We start from the raw sequence: 22,868 nt of genomic DNA, 5'->3' as shown, positions 1-22,868 counted from the left end.
AATTCACACGTTCTAATTAAGAATATTACATTCTTTTTTAAAAGCGAATCTAGCATAGAAAACACGACTTCGAGAAAATTCAACCTTATCTTCTAAATTATGTATATCTATCAAAAATCTACTATAGGTAAATAAAACAATTTTTTATTTCTATAAACAGTAAATCTTAAATTCGTTTCCGAACCTCTGTGACTATATTTTTGATAATTGATTATTTCAAACTATTATACTTTATTTTTCTATATATGTAGTATATATAATTACCCAATCAAGTACATATATATAAAAGAAAAAAAATTTCCTCTACAAATACTAGTGTTGGATAATTGGATATTAGTAGAGTATTATATTATCTTTTTGGTCCAATTAACAATAGATGAGAAATAAGAAAGCTTTAATATATATAATTAATAATAAATAAAAGTTTTACATAATCTCTTTGCTGTGACACAGCGCCCACATCGAAAAAAACAAAAGAAAACAAAACTGAAAAATCCCATCTGGAGCAAACTCCAGCGACGGTGGCTGCCTCTTCTCTCTAAATTTATATATAAATTGACACTTCTTCAACCTCAGATTCACTCAAAAACTCCGTCAATTGCCATTTTCTTTGTTGATTATACCTATTAGTTCGATCAATTTGTCACCGCCGATACTTTCCCCGTTGTTTTCTTTGTATCAATCATCGTCTTTTTTGATAAAGACTAGATTTTTACGGAAAAGGGGGAAAATTGATTTGAGTGGAATTTCGGTGAGTTGAAAATCTTGAGGGATGGATCTGTTGATGATAAAGTTCATGGTTTGATTGATTGTTGATGTAAATTGGGTGAATGAGGATGGGATTAGAATCTTCTGGTGAAATTCCTCGTGTTTACCGGAAGATTAATGTGTTACATGAGGGTGCTATTTGATCCGATGACGCCCTTGCTTTAGATTTTTTTTTGTTTCTGTTGTGAGTTGTAATATTAATAGTTATTAAGCGGAGGTGCGTTCATGGATGAAGGTAGTTCTAGCTCTATGGCGGTTGGTTCATCGGAGCTGGCAGCAGAGGGAGCCTTATCATCAGCTGCTGCTGCTGCGGTAGTGGCTCCATCATGGCGTCCGAGCCAGGGAATCTTTGGTCCTTATTTGCCTGGACAACAGGCAAATGCTAACCCCCAAAGTTTGCGGGTAGTTGTTCGAAGACCTGTAAGTGATCCTGTTTACTTTATTCCACTTTGCATTTGGGACTTTCTTGATTGGGGCTCAGATAAGATTTTGTTCATTAATGTCTGCTGAATTTTGAGTTTTAGCAATCAATGAGTCACTGGAATTATGAATTTCTCTATCTGTAGAAAATCTTATGTTCTTAGAGTTGAATGTTTATGATAAAGCTCATCGTATAGCAGTCTGAAGCAGTCATCTTTAATGCTGTTTGTTTTATTCAACCTCGTCAAAAATGACAAAGAAAGGAACCCATTTGAGGCAAGTCAATCTAGATATAGGGAGTGTACCCGGGAGGGGCTTCAATCATACGTTATATCTGTCGCTATTAATAAGAAAGAGTATTGGTCAATTTTTCTTATGGACCAAATTTAGAGCTGATAGCTGAAGCTGTATCGCTTAGGGGTAGTTTGGTTGGGAACAAGTTATCCAGGGGTAACTTATCCCAAGCATGGCAACCAAACAAGACACAAAATTTTCATCCCATCACTTTTTTCTTATCCCGATGCTATTTATTTTTATCACTCACACCAAACGACCCCTTAGAGTTAGGAGTCCACTACATGGCTGGTTTAATCCACAACATTATCCTGGGTGAAGAGGTGATGACTGTATGCCATATCAGCTCCAAGGAGGGGTGAGTATGGGTCAATGTGTTTTGCTGAGTAAGGTTGAGAGTCCTATCTCTGCTATACCCGAAATGCTCAATTACATGACAACGATCATTACCACCCCTTCCCATCGTCATTGACTTTACTATAACTTGGCCTTCATAAACCAATGCCTATAAATAGGTAACTCCCTAAATGAACGATGGGATTAATCATATATATAACATCAAAAAATTACAAAGATATACATATTTCATTTAATAGTTTTTCAATTATTGTCCTTCACTTAAACTTCTCAGTATCACGTTACTAGTATAAAGAAATATTATACAATCATTGGTAGGAAGTCTATTTAATAATATTACACTCTTTTTAAAGACGGATCTAGCATGGGAAGTATGACTTTGGCAGAATCCAACATTTCTGTCTAACTTCTGTATCTGTCGAGAAATCTACTGAATATATATAATAAGATTTTGTTTCTATAAACTTTAAAATTTAAATCCGTTTCTAGAGCTTTCTCACTATATTTTTACTTGTCTTTGATAATTTATTATTTCAATTATCTTACATTATTTTCCTGGTAGTATGTACCCAGTCAATTATAGATATGCGATTGTACAAAGAATTCCTCTACAATTACTAGTGTTGAATAATTGAATATTTGGCATTATCTTTTTGGTCCAATTGACAATAAATGAGAATTAACAAAAATAATACAAGCTTAAATAAAAGATTTACATAATCTTATTGCTGTGACACAGCAGATTTTTGCCCACATTGAAAAAACAAAAGAAAACAAAACTGAAAAATCCCATCTGGAGCAAACTCCAGTGACGGTGACTGCCTTTCCTCTCCAAATTGTCACTTCTTCAACCTCAGATTCACTCAAAAACTCCATCAATTGCCATTTTCTTTGTTGATTACACCTAATATTTCAATCAATTTGTCACCGCCGATATCCTCAGTGCCGTCTGCTTTGTATCAATCATCATCTTTTTGATAAAGACAAGATTTTTACGGAAAAGGGAGAAAATTGATTTGAGTGAATCTCCCGGAGTTGAAAATCTTGAAGGATGGATCTGTTGATGATAAAGATCATGGTTTGATTGATTGTTGAGGAAAACTGGGTGAATGAGGATGGGATTAGAATCTTATGGTTAAATTCCTCGTGTTTTCCAGAAGATTAACGCGTTACTTGAAGGTGTTATTTGATCCAGTGATGCCCTTGCTTCATATTTTTTTTTGTTTCTGTTGTAAGTTGTAATACCAATAGTTATTAAGTGGAGGTATGTTCATGGATGAGGCTAGTACTAGCTCTAAGGCTGTTGATTCCTCGGAGTTGGCAGCAGAGGGAACCTTATCATCATCGTCTGCTGCTGCTGCGGCAGCAGTGACATCATGGCGTCCCAGCCAACGAGTCTTTGGTCCTTATTTGCCTGTTGTCCAGGCAAATGCTAACCCCCAAAGTTTGCGGGTAGTTGTTAGAAGACCTGTAAGTGCCCCTTTCTGATACTGTTTACTTTATTCCTCTTTGCATTTGGGCCTTTCTCGATTGGGGGTGAGATACGATTTTGTTCATTTATGCCTGCTGAGGTTTGAGTTTTAGAAATCAATGAGTAATTGGAAGTATGATTTTTCTATTTTCTGAATCTGTAGAAAATCATAAATGGTTAAAGAGTTAAATGTATCGTAAAGCTCATCGTATGGCAGTCTGAAGCAGTCCTGTTTATTCTGTCTGTTTTTATCAACCTTGGGTCAAAAATGACAAAGAATGGAACCCATTTGAGGCAGGTCAATCTAGATATCCGGAGTGCTGGGAGAGTCTTCAATCATAGATTATATTTGTTGCTAGTAATAAGTAAATGCGTATTCAATTTGTCTTATGGGCCGAATTTTAAAGCTAATAGCTGAAGCTGTACCTCTGAGAGTTAGGAAACCACTACATGGCTGGTTTAATCTACAGCATTATCCTGGGTGAAGGGATGATAGTTGTATGCCATATCAGCTCTAAGGAGGGGTGAGTATCGGTCAATGTGTTTTGCTGACATCAGCAATAAGGTTTATGACTATTTTAATGGAATGTCTGCTGTATTTACTCTTTAGACTGGAATTTGTAGCCGTATAGTGATGGAAGTAATGCTCTGACTCTCGTTCTCACAGCTTCCTTCTAATTATGATTGATGAGTTGAGAGGTGTCTTTACTCCCATATAATATTCCTTTAAGGGGTGTCGTATTGTAATCCCTCCTCCTCACGAAAAGAAAGAAAAATTATGCAGCATTTGTGTAGAAAAAAATATTCACATTAGTAAAAAGAATCCCTTAGTGCCACTTTTAACGATCAGTTAACTTCCCTGTAACAACTTTTTTTTTTTTTGAAATAGGTAACTTTGTATTATATCACAAAACAGTACATACTGAAACCATTATATACAGATGTCTCCTTTTCCAGTGGTTTCAGTTTATATTGAGTCTAAAAATCACTTACTGATACAGTGTAATTGGAGTATACTTGATTACACCAAAAATATAACAATAAAGTGCAGTTTAACTTGACCTTCAGGAATTATTCTCTATGCTCTCAAACACCCAGAATTCATTTTTTCCAAATAGTCCACCATATACTAGCAGGGATAATTCTCCATGTGTTCCTGTCCGGTTGAACTTCATATGTAGGGTTTAGTTTTTTTGTTAATGGGATATGATTGTGCACCTTAATTCTCAGAGATTTGGGGGGGGGGGAGGGGGAGAGTATGGAAGATGATTGTTTAGACTGCGCATGGTAAATAAATTTACCTTTGCATATGTCTATGAGTGTTTCAGTTCCAGGGTTCTATATATAAGAAAATCCTCACTTCACCAATGAAATGATGTTGGATATCATCCCTGATATCATACTGATTATTTTAGTTAAATAGAGCTATTTATGAAGTTTGTATTGTAGTGTACTTCAACTAAATACCCGTCACATGTATTTTAAACTAGTTATTTCTTACTTGATCAAAATGTTTGAGGAATTTTGATCACAAGTACATGGTGGGTCAATGTTCTAGTGTTTTATACTTTAGTTTTTATTTTTATCTCAAAAACATCGAGATAAGTACTCCTCCATTCATTTCCTTATTATCTATCTAAAAAGAATGACGTCTTTCAATTTCTTGAAACAATTTAATTTTAAGCGTCTCATTTTCTCCTGAATGCATGCTAGTTATATAATCTCATGGTATGTTTAAGACACAAGTTCCAAAAGTCTGCTTGTATTTCTTAAACTTTGTGTCCTATCAATCTACACCACATAATGATTGAATGTATACAGGTTACATTGTCATTTGATCGCTGTATGTTCTCCAACTTTATAATTCCACCTACGCTCTTTTTACATCTGAATTCAAATACATCTAGCGTATGAACTTATCACAATTATTCAGCATCTTTGCAATTTTGCTTTATCATTATTTATTTATAATTTTAATGAAGCCGCCCCTGTAATCTAAGCCTAATTAATAATAATGTGTTTCTTTCTCACACCATGATCTCAAAACTGCAGTTGGTGGCAAGGTTAACTAAAGATATCGTTGAGACATACCGCATCTGCAATCCTCATTTCACTTACTCTGAAGAATTGAATCCAAAAAGATTCCTGACGTCCCCATCGGCCGGTGTGTTGAACGATGGCCACGATAATGCAAACTCAGACCTCATTCTTTCTGTCAATCTTGAGTTGGTCAATTTGGACACAAAGAAAAGGTTGGTAATCTCTTCCCTGTTACACATTTTTCTGTCATGTATTTTTGGGTCCTAATTGCCCTTTGAGAGGGTTGATATGCAAAAGCTTTAGAGAGGTGGGGTTCTTTTTATACTTTACACTTCAGAAGTATCCAATTTGGGTAAATTGGATATTTTGCTACTAGTTGTCTCATTATAGCAATTGAATACTTCTTTGCTGTGTATGCTTTTATGTACTTTCTGGTCAAGTGCACTTTATTTATGTGACACTGCTTTTCCTTTGCAGGCTAAACCGCCTGAAAAAGTAAAAGAAAAAATGTATCTGAAATATTTTTCCAAGATTAGATTACATAAGAAAGAAAACAAATATTTGATTATCTACTTAACGACATGAATGATCATGCTTCTCTCTTTAGTTATGAGTAAATGTGTTGCTGTGTGATGAGTCTGAAGTTCTTTTATACTCAGCGGGCAGTCCTTTTTATGATTTTTTCCATGAAACAATTTAATGACCACTGAAGTTTTTTTTTTCTTTCACACCTGCATACTTCATTCTAGTCATTGTTTCCTGTAAATCCTCTCACTTTGTCACAAATTTGACTATTTTGTACTGTTTTCACTGTATACAGGTATGTAGTCAAGGATATGCTTGGGCATGGAACTTTTGGCCAGGTTGCTAAGTGCTGGGTTGAAGAATCGAATTCATTTCTTGCTGTTAAGGTCATCAAGAATCAACCAGCATATTATCAACAAGCACTTGTTGAAGTTTCTATCCTGACAACAGTAAAATTACTCAGCTGGTTTTGTATTTTCAGTGCTGTCTGTAAAGTTGATGCGGATATCATTAGCTCCCTTCCTTTTTCTTTTTCCAGTTAAATAAGAAGTATGACCCTGATGATAAGCACCATATTGTCCGGATCTATGATTACTTTGTATATCGACGTCACTTGTGCATTGCTTTTGAACTGCTTGACACAAATCTGTAAGTTCTGGAGAAGCAGCATTTTAAAATGTTTTGTGTGATTATCTGCAATGTATTACAGACTTCAACATTCTGATTGATTTAAATTTCTTATTTTTTCCAGCTATGAGCTTATAAAGTTGAACCATTTTAGAGGATTGTCTTTGAGCATTGTCCAGTTGTTCTCGAAGCAGGTAATTGGTTGCTGGTCTGAACATAGAACTTCTGATGGTGACCACATCTGTTTGTGTAATAAAGTTTGTAATATGTTTGCCTTACCGTTGTGTATAGATATTGCGTGGATTAGCACTAATGAAAGATGCTGGTATAATTCACTGTGATCTGAAGCCTGAGAACATTCTTTTATGCACTAGGCAAGCTTCTCTGATACCAATGTTGGAGATATCATTTTGCTTCACTAACTTTTCATTTCACTTAGTTTCTTGCATCTTGTCAGTGAAAAGCCAGCTGAAATAAAAGTTATAGACTTTGGATCAGCATGCATGGAGGATCGTACTGTTTACTCTTATATCCAGGTTATTGTTGCTTCTTTCTATTAAAGTTTACTTGATTGCTCTAATATCTCTTAATTTACTAATATCTTCTTATGCAGAGTCGGTACTATAGGTCACCTGAAGTGCTCCTTGGATATCAGTATCCTTGAGTTATTTAGTTTGATCTTACTTTCTGTTCATCGTTTCTTATATTAGTGCCTGCAGGAGGCTGCACCGAATTTGACTGCTTGTATCATTGTGTGGGGAATTTTTTTGTAGTAACTTCCATAGTTTTTCAGTTAGAAGTGTTTCTTCATTCAGCTTCTTGTGGCAATATGATTTGAATGCTTTCCGTCCTTCATCTTAAAGTTTGCCAGCAGAATCACAAACTATCAGGTGGGCTTTCTCTAATTAGATAAAAATGATAGGAGAAGTCCTCCCTTAACCCTCTGCAACTATGAAGTTCATCAGTTTTGGAAATGTTGTTAAATTTTGTTATGATGTTCAAAAAGAGCAGCTTTTGTCCCTAGTAAGGGCATCAAAAGTTTATTTTTGATAGTTAATAAAGCTTTGTATTAAAAGTCCAGCAATCAGAAGGTGATTTGGGGGATTTACATGGGGTAGCTCCATTACGTTTTGTGTAATGAGCTCAAAAAATCTATCACGGTCTCTATCATTTGCAGTTGCCTCGTTACACCCAAAAAGTAGTTGGGATAAACGCCTGTACTTGGTACTAACTACAGATTCTGGTTTGCTTTCAAAAATCCTTACATTCCTTTCCTTCCAAATGGTCCACCATACTCTCGAAGGGAAAGTATTCCATGTTTTCATCTTTGTCTTACCCAAACCTTTTCAGTACCAGAATTGGAGTAGTTCTGTTGTCATCCTCGGTATTGTCCAGTTAATCCCAGCGGTTTTCAGAACAAAATCCCATATCTATCTAGCATAACTGCAGTGAATAAAAAGATGTTTGGCATCCTCATTGTGTCTCTCACATAGTGCACATCCACTACAAATGATTGCTCCCCTTCACATGGCTGTTCGTGAGACACCAGCCACGTGAAGTTCTATTTTTGCAGTCTTTTATCATACTGGGACAATCACAAATGCTATTTTATTTCCATGTAGTATTGTACCTTTTTATTTGGATTTTTTATGTATCGTATACCTTAATCCTTCCTCAGATATACCACTGCTATTGATATGTGGTCATTTGGTTGCATCGTTGCTGAATTATTTCTAGGACTTCCGCTATTCCCTGGAGCTTCAGAATTTGACCTTCTGAGGAGAATGATTAAAATACTTGGGTAAGCTTCTTTCCCATGCCTTAGAAATCTCCTATTTCATCTTACAATTTGTTTCCATTGTATATTAATAATTTTTGTATTTTGTGTTTGTGTCTTGGCTTCAGTGCCATCCAACTTTATGTTTTGTTTTTGGTCTTTGCTTTATTGTTTGTACAGTTAGTTTTCTAGCAGTGAATTTTACTGTTAGGGTATCAAAAATTGGATACTCTAGCAGATTTTGAGTACCTGAGCCTGTGGGGCACTATAGCAGTTACGTTGTTTTGGTGATTTTATGTACCTAGTAAAAAGATGGTAAGTGCCACGGCCCAAGCCTACACCTGGGCAAGACCGTACCCGATGCCATTTGCTGGTCTGAGCGTACCCATAACATGACATAAATCGTAGAGCACTCATCTAGACATGAGCGGAAAACATGTTTTAAAGCATTTGAGGAAATAAATCTTGTAAAGTAGATACTACATATGTTATATTGTAAAACCACACAAAGGTCAAAATCTGAGTACATGACATGACTGCATACTGGTTATCTATCTATCTATCCATGAAGCCTCTTGTTGGAATAGGTATAGGTATATACAATCCTACTTAGAACAAGAATAGGAATAGGAATAGTAAATAGTATTCTACTTGGTAAAGGATTGTATTTTAGTGTCTATAAATAGGGTCTTTGTGTAATAATGTAGATACACAATTCAATAATATTCTTTTCCAATATTTCTCACACCTCTTAACATATTGAGTGCCGTCTACTGAGACAAGACCCCCGACATACCTCAAACAATCTATCCTAACTATTAAAACTAGAGACTAAGCCCCTAAGAAAAGAAAGGGGGCTCACCAAAACCAGAGAATGCGGAGCCTAGCGTGTTGCTCGATCTTGTGTATACATACTTGAGTCTGCATCAATTAAAAAATGCAACTCCCCCTGCCAAGGGATGTATGTACTTATGGAATAGTGCAGTATCTAAAATGTCAGAATGAAACATAAAAGTACATATAAGTAGAGAAACAGGATGACCAACAGAATCATAGACACAACATGGAAGGATCAGGTGAATCCAGAGTCACCAACTTGTTTTGACATTTAGGTCCTAGTCATGCGTTAGTTCGTTGTGGGAGTTCATTAGTATAACCGACACAAAACCATCATGTGAGCACATGTAGTCTAATCTCGGCCCGATCAACTAAGTCATCTAAAAAATTCCTTTCGTGAATCTTGAGATGAGTTTTCTTGAAAATCCTAAGATTGTAGTGTAGAATATTCCTTTGAAGAAGCTTATCTTAACTTGGGAGGAAGAGGAGAAGAGAGGATAATCAAATAGGGTTTGGATAATTAGAGAATGAATTAAAATGTTTTCACGAAAATACACTTAAAAGGCTTCAAAATTTCGCATGCCATGGTACCCTTTGCATGCCCAGCAGCATTTGCCTCCTTGTCTGTGCTCGTGTATGCTTTTGGCCTCACTTCGCTGCCTCGCCGCACACAAGATTGCCTTGGAATGCTAGCCTACTAGCTTTGCAAGCCCTTGGACGAGTACCACGGCCAGTTCTTTCTTAAAATGTACATAACTTCTTCTGTAAAGCTCTTCATCCAAAAAAAAAAACTTCTTGCATAAAGCTCGGATTGACAAATGGTTTGATGCTTTTAAAACTAGATTCAAAGAAGTTTAATTGTATATAATTCACCACTCAGAACAGCAAATGCACACAGGAGAATGAATACAATCTCAAAGCTGAAAGTGAGAGGAGAAAACTTGATTGAACCAGAGGAGATACAGAAGGAGATAGTAACTTATTATGAGGAACTATACTCTGAGCCAGAAGAATGGAGACCATACATGGAGATGAGAAATTGTCCTATGATTCATGAAGAAGTAAACAAATTACTCTTGGCACCTTTTGAGGAACAGGAAATTCTAGAGAGCATAAAAGCATGTGCAGGGGACAAAGCACCAGGGCCAGATGGTTATTCCATGGCTTTCTTCAACCAATGCTGAGACATCATTAAACCCGATCTGGTGGCTACAGTGCAGCAGTTCCATAAGGCAGAGAGGTTTGAGAAGAGTATTAATGCCACCTTTGTGGCTTTGATTCCTAAGAAAGTGGGAGCTGAGGAACTGACATATTTTAGACCTATTAGTCTAATAGGTGGAGTTTACAAGATCATTACCAAACTGCTGGCAGAAAGGTTAAAGAAGGTGCTACACAGGCTTGTAGACAACCAATAAATGGCATTCATAAAAGGTAGACAAATAATGGATGCAGTGTTGATAGCAAATGAATGTGTTGAGTCTAGACAGAGAAGCAAGTGCCCTGGAATTCTGTGCAAGCTTGACATACAAAAGGCCTATGATCATTTAAATTGGATTTTCTTATTACTTATGATGCAAAGGATGGGTTTTGGAGCCAAATGGATGAGATGGGTGAAATTCTGCATAAGCACAATTAAGTTTTCTATTTTAGTTAATAGAACTCCTAGTGGTTTCTTTCCATCCCAAAGGGGACTGACACAAGGTGACTCCCTGTCACCCTTTTTATTCATCTTAGTCATGGAAGGTTTGAGTAAGAGTAATATTCATCATCTTTGAAGCAGTCTCTGGTTTACATATCAATTGGGGGAAGAGTTTCATTTATCCCATAAATGAAGTGGCTGAGGTGGAGAATCTGGCAGGGGTTTTGGGTAGTAGGGTAGGGAACTACCAACAATATACCTAGGTATGCCACTGGGGGAAGGAGCAAATCAATAGGGATTTGGAATGGAGTGATAGAAAAATGCGAATAGAAGCTAACCAACTGGAAGAGCCAATATCTGTCTAGGGGAGGTAGATTAACCATGGTTAATAGTGTGCTAGATGCAATACCTGCTTATATGATGTCTGTGTTTCCAGCACCAGACAAAGTCATACAGAGGATAGATGCTTTGAGAAGAAATTTCTTTTGGCAGGGAAATAAAGACAAAAAGAAGTTTCATCTAGTCAAGTGGAAGAGGTCATAAAAAACAAGAAAGAGGGGACTGGGGATTAGAAACATGAAGAAACAAAACAAAAGCTTAATGCTGAAATGGCTCTGGAAGTTTATGACAGGAGAGAATATGCCTTGGAGAGAGGTGATTAGGGATAAATATGAAATGGAGAATAGGGGGATGACAAAGATGGTGACTACACCATATGGATGTGGTATCTGGAGATCAGTAAGAAATCTTTGGCCTCTGTTTCGTTCTAGAATCAGATTCCAGGTGGGTAATGGAATGAAGGTGTTATTTTGGGAGGACAGATAAATAGCCCAAAGAACCCTGAAACAATTATTCCCAGACTTATATACACTGAGCTTGCAACAAATGTAACTGTGGCTGGAATTTGGACATGACAAGGGTGGAACTTACATCTTAGGTGGAATCTAAATGATTGGGAGATGGGGAACATAATGGCCTTCCATGATACAATGGCACAATTTAGTAATCTAACTAGGGAAGAAGACAAGGTTGTGTGGAAGATTGGCAGCAAAGGGTTTTTTAGTGTCAAGTCAGCTTACAAAGATCTCAATCATTCAAATTCAAATGACAGGAAGGAGCTCTGGCCATGGCAGATGATATGGAAACCTAAAATCCCATACAAGGTAAACTGTTTCACATGGTTACTATCAAAGGAAGCAGTGCTGACACAAGAAAATATAAAGAAGAGGAAGTTCCAACTATGCTCAAGATGCTTTTTGTGTGAGGAACAGGCAGAGACAATCAACCATCTCTTCCTGCATTGCAAATGGACAGATCAATTATGGAGAATATTCAGCAGCCTTAGGAAGATCATTTGGGTGAAACCAAGAAATATAGCACAACTCCTAAATTGTTGGATCAATATAGGCAATACTACAATTAAGGAGGAGAGATGGAGGATTGTCCTAGCTTGTATATGGTGGACAGCGTGGAAAGAAAGGAATCAAAGATGTTTTGAGGGCAAGAAGAACAATTTGCAGAATTTTAAGATGAATTGTATAGCTCTTTATTATTTTTGGTGTAAACAGAAAGTTTTAGTACAGGCAGAAGAACTTTTTGATGTTATCGACTATTTGTGACAAAAAGCACAGATGGAGTCAGTCTAGTTGGTAATACTTTTGGAGGGGGCTACTTTAATGTAGTATACCTGTGGATAAATAGGAAAAAAGTTATCATTCTCAAAAAAATAATAATTCACCATTCAATTCTTTATAATTCTTGAGAGGTTACTGTTTGAACTTTGAAGCTGGACCTTTTGCGAGCTCAATTAAAATTTTAATTTGTATTGTAGCTTCCAATTCAACTTTGTGCTAGAGCCTTCCTTAGACCTTAAATCACCAGTATACCTGTATCCCTTTGGTTTGAGTTACTCATATTCAATGGGTCAAACCTTAGCCTAAAGGTACAAGATATTACATGTAAGATTTCTCTTGAGAAGATTGAATCACTCATCCTGATAGCGGAGAGCATGTGATGTGTTATACAGAGAGAGCTGGTCGAGGTCATGTTCATTATTAGTGGACTTATGAGTATAAAAACATTACTGATTGAGGACTGGCTAGAGAGACTATAGAAGAATAAAAAATTTGACGCCTTTGCAAGGCATTTTGCAATTCTTAGCTAGCGTTCGGCCATAGATTCTTAAATATTTTTGGCAAATATTATTGGGTGATAATTTGGATGAAGTTTCACCATGTGTTTGGCCTTAGTATTTGGGAAACATGTTTCATTTCTTAAGAAATATGATTTATACCCATAACTTTTAAAAACTATCGTTACTTCCACAACAAATCTATTGGATATTTGTTGCAACAAATTACTAGTAGTGTACTGGAGCAATGTGGTAGTTCACAGTGAGTGCAACAAGCATCATTCCATATATCGTGAAGTAGATGAAGCACATGACTTTGAAAAGTGATGATATGGTTGGCTATCAATCTACATGTAACATAATCTCATCAATCAGACCTAAATACTAAAATAACGTTGGGCAAATTTCAGATATAGTTCTTAGGAATGGCTTATTTGAAGGGAATGCTCCTCTCTCTAATAGGTCATTTCTGGAGATCACTTAAATTGGTGGAGATGCCCAAAACTAGAAACCAAGTAGATATAGGTAGGATCTTTTACAAGTTTTCCTTGCACACGACTCCATTGTGGGATCTGAAACATGTTAGCTAACATGCTCATCATAGAAGGTGTCCTGAGGTATCATTATCTTCTTGAGGGTTGTACGCCAAGCCCTTAATCCCTAACTGGCTAAGATTCTTGTCTTCACTATTTCTTTACCAGCAGTGCAGTTGCTCTTGCTCGGCAAGCTGATGTCTTTATTTTCTTTGTAAAGCTCTGTCCTCCATGCTAGTTGTCTATTGATTTGATCATAGTTTGGTTATGAAGGAAACATGTTTGCTTGCCCTTCTGTTTATTATGTTGCAATATGTTCAGGTTTTCATGTATCAACTCAGTAGCTTAGTTGAATACAATTTTTTTTGTGCAGGGGGCAGCCCCCTGATTACATGCTAAAGGATGCCAAAAATACCAGCAAGTTCTTCAAGTTTGTTGGGAGCATTAATCAAGAAGAGTGTGGGCCAGGTCCTATGAGCAGATCTAGTGTTTATCAGGCTTTGACAGAAGAAGAATATGAATCTGTAAGTCAATGAGATTTAAAACTAATGGAAGATCAACTTTTTTTTTTTTTTTTTTTTTAAAAAATTGGTAATGTTGTATTCCTCAGCATTTCCTTAATGCTGGAAACCTTCAAAAAGAAGCAACAAAAAAAAAAAAAAAGAGGAGGAAGCTACTTATACAGAGATCCTAACAAATCTACTTGTACTAATTCACCTATTTCTATCTTTTTACACCAATAATAAGAAGATTAATTTCTTTTATATGTTGTTTTTTGGTAATTAAGTTGTAGCCAGGACATAGATAAGTTCTTTTGCACCTAAAATATCTAAAATACTAAGATAGAGGAAGAACATTAATGAGAAGAAACAGGCGTAGAAATTTTGTGCATTACATTGTAATATGTGGCATCTTCACATGTTGAAGTAGTTATTACTGTTGATTTTATCCTTCTCTGAAAAACTACTATTGATTTTACCTTTCTGAAAAAAAATAATACCAACCTTTTATGAGTGAATGTTGCTCACACTCATGTTATTACACCTATGTAAACACACATGATAATGAGTGGCGCTCTTCAATAAGTTATTCTAGTTAATTTTTGGTAGACTGTTTATATACTAGAGATTTTCCCATCATTAATAAAATTATTTACCTTATCAAAGAAAGAAGCTATCCTAGTTAATCCCTTTTCAACTTTTCCTAGAGGAATTGCAATATGGTCTTGAATTGTGTGTTCATTTTCAGCCTCTAACGACATATTACATATCTTTCAGAGAGAGTCAAAAAAGCCCGTACTTGGGAAGGAATATTTCAATCACATGAACCTTGAAGCCATCGTCAGGAAATATCCTTACAAGAAGATTTTGCGGGAGGATGAGATTATTAAAGGTTGGAAGTCATACATTTCAAGGCATAAATACAGTATATAGATACATACTTATGGATACCGTTTGCATATTCTCGATGATTTTCTGATGCTTGACAAAAGTTTATTGTTGCAGAGAATCAAATACGATTAGCACTAATAGATTTCTTGAGGGGGCTTGTTGAGTTTGATCCAGCTAAGCGATGGTCACCTGTGCAGGTTGCTTAGTATTTCCTTGTACAAAATGATTTGCTTTCTAGTTTCTGTTGAACGATATCTTTAGTGAGGATTTACTTCCCTTATCATGCTGTATTCACTCATGAATTTTTGGTGGTTAAACATTGCTATGGAATGAGCATGTGTGTTTGTATGAAGGAAAATGTTTTCTGAAAAAATAAGTGGTTTTCTTACTTATTTTCTGGTTTTTGGTAAGTAAGCAGAAAATATTATCCCAAAAACATTTACATATAATATGGACAAACACAATGGGAGGTTGGGGTTGGGCTAGGGTGTAGGGGTGGTTGAGGTGGGAGCTATTGGGGGAGGGATGAGGTGTGTTGAAGGATAGTTAGGAGTGGAATGCCCACTTATGGAACTTGTTTCCTCCATACCAAACACACAAATTGCAAAGTCAAAATTCTTTAATATTCTTTAGTAGTTGTTTGTAACACATTGTAACTACTGTCGTAGGAGCAACTTTTGATCATCTATAAGAAAGTGATTTTATGCTAAAAATTCTCTTGTTTGAGACAAAATCAGTTATGGAGAGTAAATGTATCTGAACCTTTTAAGAAATAAAGTTCTTGATTGGATTACGAATAAAATCGAAGTCCATTTTTGATTGAGTGAGACCGACTTATAAAGGTAGGTGCAAGTTTGATGGGATTGAGGGAATGATAGAGGGACACAAGTGACTATGAGGATCGGGGGATGGGGATCGGGCAGGAAGCATAACTAGAGATAAAAAGCATCTGCGGTTTCAATGCAAGTGTTGTTTTGAAATGAAATTTTTTGTATAGAAAATAAATATTTGTGAACAATGTGAAGTCATTTTAGAATGAGTGATTTAGTTCTTGATGCAATAAGTTGGGCAAACCAATTCTTAATTGTTGGTTAAATAAAGCAGCTGATTTTATTGAATCGGAGAAATGCTTTCTCACATAAGCTCTTAATAGTTCCACCCTTCCTCGGATCATAGCATTGTAAAGTCCTGGAATAATGAGGCACCACTAGTGCAATTAAAGTTGTCATTCTCAAAGCAGGTAATTGAATGCATATTATTTGTAACATAGGAAGTTGTATGCTCTCTAATTGGTACTGTCATTGTTTTTGCTGGAGGTTTTTCCTTGAGCTTGTTACTTAGATTTCCTTTGTCATCATGCTTTCGGAGATCTTGTGGTGGCATATGTCTTAAGAATAACTAGTAAGAATTTGCAGTAAGGCCTTTGTTTCGGTGAAAACGAGTCGTTTTTAGTCGGATAGGTTTTAGACAATAATTATCTTAGGGAAAAGGTGGACAAAATATTCGAAGATGAAATATAATCCTTTGCTGATGAGGTTATTTCATCTAATGTCTCCAGATCTCCCCCCCCCCCCTCCCTCCCCCTTCTTTGTACATGGAGTTCCCTTTCTCTTTAGGCATCTTTATTCTTTTTAATTTTTCATATATGATGAGCTTCTTCGTTTAAACTCTATCAAAGGGGTATGGAAGTAACTGAATTTCACACTTTTGAGAAGTCTCGTGCATCTTAATCCTACATAATGAATAATGAAGTATGCAACTGTGGTTCAAATGTCGCCTGATAGCACCATTAGTTGATGGAAGTTACTTCCCTTAAAGTTGATACTCAGCATCTTATGTCAATTTTTCAAATTTCATATTTTAAGAGATGTAAATATTGTGATGTAGGCATCAAAGCATCCTTTTGTGACTGGAGAGCCTTTCACATGTCCTTATAGACCTGCACCGGAGACACCTCGACTGGTGAGTGGTTCCTTTTTTGGGCTACCAGGAATCTTATTATCTATATGATCTTGAGTGGTGTTATATCTATTTTTTGTGCTTGTCAGTCCAATCTGTAGGAGTAATTGTGTATCACTGTACTTCTTGTGCCAACATCTCCATACTAAATAGATTTTGGAAATTCTGCCGCAAGTGGTTGAAACCGCTCTTCTCGGGCAATGTATAGCTTAAGTTGAGCTCGCACCAAACAAAAAAGGAATAAGTTTCTAATTTCCGAAATCGTCTTAGCTAAACCTATAGAATTCCACTTTTTTTTTTTTTTCATTTTTCCTTGCAATTTATAATGCATCAAGGGACAAAGAGCAGAAACTCTTCGCTGAATGTGGCTTATAACCGGTACCGGTGCGGTGAGGTATTCCCGTTGAGATTCCCCAATTTTGATGATTATCTTGTCGTATCTGAACCAGGGAGACATCAAAGTTTGAAGCATACATTCTTTTCTAGCCGGAGATAGAGGAAAATAGAACGATATGGACTTCCACTAAAGATTTTCCTTGCAAGCCGATTCCCTTTTGCAATTTGCAACATGAATTCTAAATTTCTTTCTTTAGCTTACTTCATTGTTGTGCCCTGTGCTCATCCTAGTTTGAGATAGGACCTGGATTGCTCGAGCTGAGCTTTTCCTCTCAATGCGTATGTATGGACTGAAGTTTACAATTTCATGTTGTTTTATCTAATAACTGATTGCCCTCTTCACTTTATTTCAGATATACTGATGCACTTCTCTTGATAAAAGGTTTTCAGAAGTGTTACTATCCTAAAAAAAAAGATAATAGGTTTTCAGAACATAAGGTTGTAAGGAATCATATCTGATTTTCTGACTTATTTTCTTTTCTTACAGCCCGTTTCTCAGAATGTTAGGGTGGATCATCACCCATCTGGAGGCCATTGGTTTGCTGCTGGTCTATCTCCTAATGTGAGCAAACTGCTATATAGACACAATTAAATATGCCTACTTGTTATCTTCAGTAACGTCAGCAGAGGATTTTGTGTTGTCATGCAGATTTCAGGCAGAAATCGAGTTGCAGTGCCGAGCAGCCCTCATTATCAGGTTATGCAATATGCACATGTAGGTAGTTATGGTAGCCTAGGAAGTCATGGCAGCTACCACGATGGTGCTGCGCTTGGTAGTAGTTATGGAAGTTATGGTGATAACAGTAATCTCCATGCATTTTATTCACCTGCGGGTCCATCAGGGATGCATCTCTATGCACAGAATGGTGTATCAATTCTTGGGAGCAGTCCAGACACCAGGAGATTTAAGCAGCTTCCTCATGGGAATGGGCTTGGTGTCAGCCCAGGAAATTTTGTTCCGATGTCTCTTGGAACGAGTCCTTCACAATTTACTCCTCCTAGCATGTATACTCAGATCTCCGCTGGTTCTCCAGGAAATTATGGTCCTTCGTCACCATCGAGGGGTAGTTGTCATGGATCGCCTTTAGGGAAGATGGCAGCAGGTAGCCAGTATAATAGAAGAAAAGGGTGGGCATATCCAGGTAGCTATCAGTCTCAAGAAATATCATCATCCTCGCACTGGCAAGGGCAGGTTGCAGATGGCAACAACTATAGCCAAGCCAATTCTCCAGTTTTTGGTGGCTCTCTGATGCATATACACAGTAACTCCAACCCCAGACAGAAAGGATCAAACAGTGTGAATGTTGGTTTCTCTAATGCGCATAATATTACAAGTCCATCAATGCTAGGTGGGCATGCACAATTCCAGAAAACCCAGGGTGATAAACCTGATGCTAGTAACTCATTGCCTGATCCTGGCGATTGGGATCCCAATTATAGGTAAATTAAGGGGATGCATTGTTTAATAGAAACTGACCTCTCTTTGTAAATTGGTACATATGGGTAATTGACAAAACGTGGTAGCTGTCCTTGATTTTTCTCTGGGCAGTTTTTTGACATCTTACACTCTAACCTGTCAATTTTATTCTTGTCACTATCAAGGTTTTCCTTTTTTATCTTTTTCAATATACAAGAAGAAACAATTGTTTTCTGTACTGGTTTAAGTTGAAGCCTCTTTCACGAAGTTCTTTTGGCTTGTGCCGTTTGTTTTCTTTCATGGATTGTACTCTTTCAATTTGTAAAATTATTAGGTAAATCCTTGTTCATATGATATGTAATAACGTATTTGGTTTTGCCTTGTCTTTGAAACAGTGAAGAACTGCTTCTGCAAGAAGATAGCTCAGAAATGAGCAGCTTATCTAGTGAATTCTCCAAGGGGATGCATCTTGGTCAAGCTGGGGTCTCTCAAGAACCATTTACTGGAATGAGAAGACCAAACCAGATCTCTAATCTGAATCCCAGTATGTCTCAGAGGTAAGTTCTAATTTTAACTTTTTTCTGAAGGAACACCCATACATGTCCTCACATCCCTTTTCTTTTATTATACACATTTTCCCTTAAGAGTCTTGTTTTATGCGGCAAACACATCTGGTCTACATCTCATCATGCATTATTTTAACTTTTGTTTGTTCTCCCTAGGACAGTGGAGGCTCTGATTGCTAGGTACTCACATCTAGTTATCTATTATTTTGCTTAATCAAATTATATTGATGAAATTTATGCTTCAAAATCGACTTGATGCTCCAAATCTTAGGAGTGTCATGGATTTTCTGCTTCTTTCCTCGTCCTAAAATGTCTTAGTTTGCTTCTGCATGGTTTTCCAGTGAAATGCTGAAAACTAGAGTTGTTAAGTTTTGTTTCCTTCTTTTTTCAAATGTTATGGTCATATATTAAGTTTTTATTTTATTTTAGATAGAGAAGGTTGTACTGAAAAGTATTTGTGGGTCCAACTTTGCATTTGTAGGAATTAGTATATTATGTCTGGAAATTTCTTTATTAGGAATGTTGAGATAATTAGGATGTCCGCTGCTTGAGTTGTTTAATTGTGCTCATTTTCTTTTACCCCCGTCTTGGGCAATTGAGCTCTTGTTTTCATTCTTTTCGCTTTTTCTTGCATGATATAGACCTACTGGGCATACTCAAGCATTTTTACCAGGAGAGGTAGGAAGCCCTGCTTCAGGTCATGAGCTGCATGGTGGATATATGCATAACATGGTTAATCCATCATATTTGATGCCTCATTTTGCACAAAGTTCTCCAAGCCGCTTGGGGCAACAGCCCCCTCTTCACCGATTTAACCAGGGGAGAGCAACAGCTGTTCATTATAATGAAGGTCATGCCATGGCGCAGTCATCTCATTCTACCTATAACGCGGATAATCCACTTTCTGCTGCAAGAAATGGTGCATCATGGGGTAAGGATTCAGTAGTCTCTTCTCTCTCTGGTTTTGGTCCTTTTCTCCTTTTGTATTTAGTTGCATTCTATAGAGTTAAAACGTTTTCTCTTTTGCTCATGATTTCATATTTCGAATCCAATTCTTTAAGAGTTGATTGGATAGTTTTTGACATGTTTCTAACCACAATCTTTTTGTGCTGTTGTAGGGCGTAGAGGTAGCAATCCTCTTCCGAACATTCCACCAACATCGCGGACTAGAAAAGATTACAAAAGAATTGCTTAGCTTATTGTTGCCTTCATCGGGGATTAGTGCAAAGAGCTGATCAAACAAATTTAAAAAGTGGCAAAGCTTGTGTTACAAATCCTCATCAATGTCATTTTGTAGTGCTTGCTTAAATGTTAAATGGTTATAACACCACCATGATCTGGTCACACCTTGTTGTCATCACCATGCTCGATCTCTGGGATCTCTGCTTTCTCCTCCCGGTTCCAAAAGGACCAAAATATATGAATGTCAACTCCCTGGATCTAATTTATTGCAAGAAAACTCTAACCAGGTTGCCTGTTAGTATTGTTGCTCCAAGTGGGTTATAATTATTTGTTTGAACAAAGCTTGGTTGTGTTGAGTAGGGTGTTGAATCATAGTTTAAGGTTTATTTGTTAGCAATCTTGTAAACTTAAAACAGGAATCTTGATTCCTTGTAAGTTGGATATTTATTTCAATATCCTCTTAACAGATCAATGTGACTCCTCATGAATTAAATGGAATGACGTGAAAGGAGCCTGGGATTTGTGGTTCTTAATTGTGTGTCACATTCACCATTGATATACACCTAAGTATTATTCACAGAGATAGGATTCAATCTTCACTTTAGAAGCTTAATATAACTGCTGTAGTAGACATTAGGGAAGAACAGTGTTTTGGGGAAGCGAGAAGCAGAAAAAAGGGACTTTCAAACCATAGGGGCTTTCAGATAGTTTCTGAAGCAAGGAGTAAAAAAATCGAGGCAAATGTAGCTCTCCGACTAGCTAGAACACGGGTGGAGGTTAGCTATTCGATTTCATAACTAGTTGGTACGTTCAAATAATAAAAAGAAATCTTCTTTCTAAGCACAAATAGCAACCAAAGAGAAGAAGATAGAACTTACCTTGTAGTAGTCGCAGCCTTAAAAAGAAAAAGCCTTGCAATTTTTGTTGAGAAAAACCCTAATTCGTGCCTTTTGAAGTTAAGCACTCCTTTTCCTGCTTTTCTTTACTTGCACTTCTCGCTTCAACTGTTGAATCCTTCGCTTCAGGGAAGAAAAGTGTTGGTGCGCTTCGCCTTGCTTTGCTCTTGAAGCGCGTTTTTGATAACACTGGTGGATGATTTTCCTTTTCAATGAATAGAAGGTTTTGCAGGTTTTATTGTGATTAATAATGAAGTATCTTTATAAATGGACAATAGATTAAAAAAAGGACATTATCACACCAAGTTAAACTAACTATGTTAAGATCTCAATTAAGAAAAGAAAAGATATTAATAGTGTAATTTTGTTTGGATTATAATTAAGGATAGCTAAGGATCTATTGGAAACAACTTCCCTACGTCTCACTCTCTTCTCGTGATTCTGTATGTTCCCCTCACCCTCCCCTCGTGGATTATGTGTAGAATGCTCACCCTCCCCTCGCGGATTATGTAGAACACTGACCCTTCTCTCGTGGATTATGGGTAGAACGCTCACCCTTCCCTCGTGGATTATGTGTATGTTCCGCTCACCCTCTCCTCGTGAATTATATGTATATTCCCCCAACCCTCCCCTCGTGGATTATGTATATGTTCCCCTCGCGATTTATGTGTATGTTGTTTTTTGATTTTTACGTGAATGGATTTTCAGCGATAAATTGAAAAATGAAACTTGTTTATAGATATGTTTTCCTAATTTCCTCTATTAAAAAAACATAATGTTTGTTTTTCGTAAAAAAATAATTGAAGATTAAAAACCTCACTCACAAAACTAGTAACTTCTTTTTTCAGATGGTCGCCGAAAACATAATTTTAGTTTTTGATTAATTTTTAGAAAACTCTAACTACAACACGCTATTATTTTTCCTTTTACATCTCTACATTTTTGCCCATACGTCAACTTACTGGAATAAATATTAAGCTCCCATCAAGACGATGAGAATAAAGAAAACATGGCTGATGAGTAATGGGACCTTGACATGTGTGACACTCATCCTCAACCTAGTTCTTACATCGCGTCATTCAGAGGCGGAGCCAGAATTTTCAATAAGGAGTTTAAAATCTGTAGAAATAGACATAAAGTAGCCGAAGGGGTTCGACATCTACTATATATACACATAAAATTATTTTAACTATATATAAATAATATAATTTTCCACCGAAGAGGGTTTCGTTCAAGGTGACTCCGCCCCTGGTGTCATATAATTCACGAATATGGCCATAGATCATTGAAATGAATTGAAAATCATTGCGTCATACAATTCAAGGATATGTTGAAAATTATCACGTTATAAATTTCAAGGATATGTCCCAATGGTCACTGAAATGAATTGAAAATCACAAAACTTCAAGAGTGGACAGGTTTAGTCATCAATGAAATAAGTGAATAATCATGAGATCTCTAATTTAATTCTAGCAATAATATTAAATGACTTTCTATTTGTTCGAGTTTTGCCATATCTCGTTATAACTCATAACGAACTTAAACATCTTAGTAGCTAAAGGAAGGGGAATCAACCGAGACCCCGTTAGCGGATTGGGTTCTTCTCCTACACTCCGAAGACACTATCAATAGGACGCTAATC

At 36.7% G+C, this 22,868-nt stretch overlaps 1 protein-coding gene across 2 annotated transcripts; it reads left to right on the top strand.

Moving 5' to 3' along the window:
* Positions 1–442: 442 nt before the first annotated feature.
* On the top strand, positions 443–20,863 carry LOC107014386 (dual specificity protein kinase YAK1 homolog). Of its 2 annotated transcripts, XM_015214271.2 has the most exons (19): positions 443–751; positions 1,004–1,188; positions 5,363–5,562; positions 6,171–6,324; positions 6,414–6,523; positions 6,627–6,696; positions 6,794–6,876; positions 6,960–7,038; positions 7,116–7,156; positions 8,181–8,303; positions 13,793–13,943; positions 14,697–14,811; positions 14,925–15,007; positions 16,698–16,772; positions 17,653–17,727; positions 17,815–18,605; positions 18,978–19,139; positions 19,790–20,079; positions 20,267–20,863. In XM_015214271.2, the coding sequence occupies exons 2-19, from the start codon at positions 1,018–1,020 to the stop codon at positions 20,341–20,343; spliced, it is 2,850 nt and encodes a 949-aa protein (XP_015069757.1). In that variant the 5' UTR covers positions 443–751; positions 1,004–1,017; the 3' UTR covers positions 20,344–20,863. The 2 variants fall into 2 exon arrangements, with proteins under 2 accessions (XP_015069757.1, XP_015069756.1); XM_015214270.2 differs by having other exon boundaries at positions 443–1,188.
* Positions 20,864–22,868: the final 2,005 nt, after the last annotated feature.

Source organism: Solanum pennellii, chromosome 3 (genome assembly GCF_001406875.1).
Source record: "Solanum pennellii chromosome 3, SPENNV200".
Taxonomy (NCBI): Eukaryota; Viridiplantae; Streptophyta; class Magnoliopsida; order Solanales; family Solanaceae; genus Solanum; species Solanum pennellii.
The sequence above is the reverse complement of the archived record's forward strand: the minus strand, read 5'-3'. Positions and strand labels throughout refer to the sequence as shown.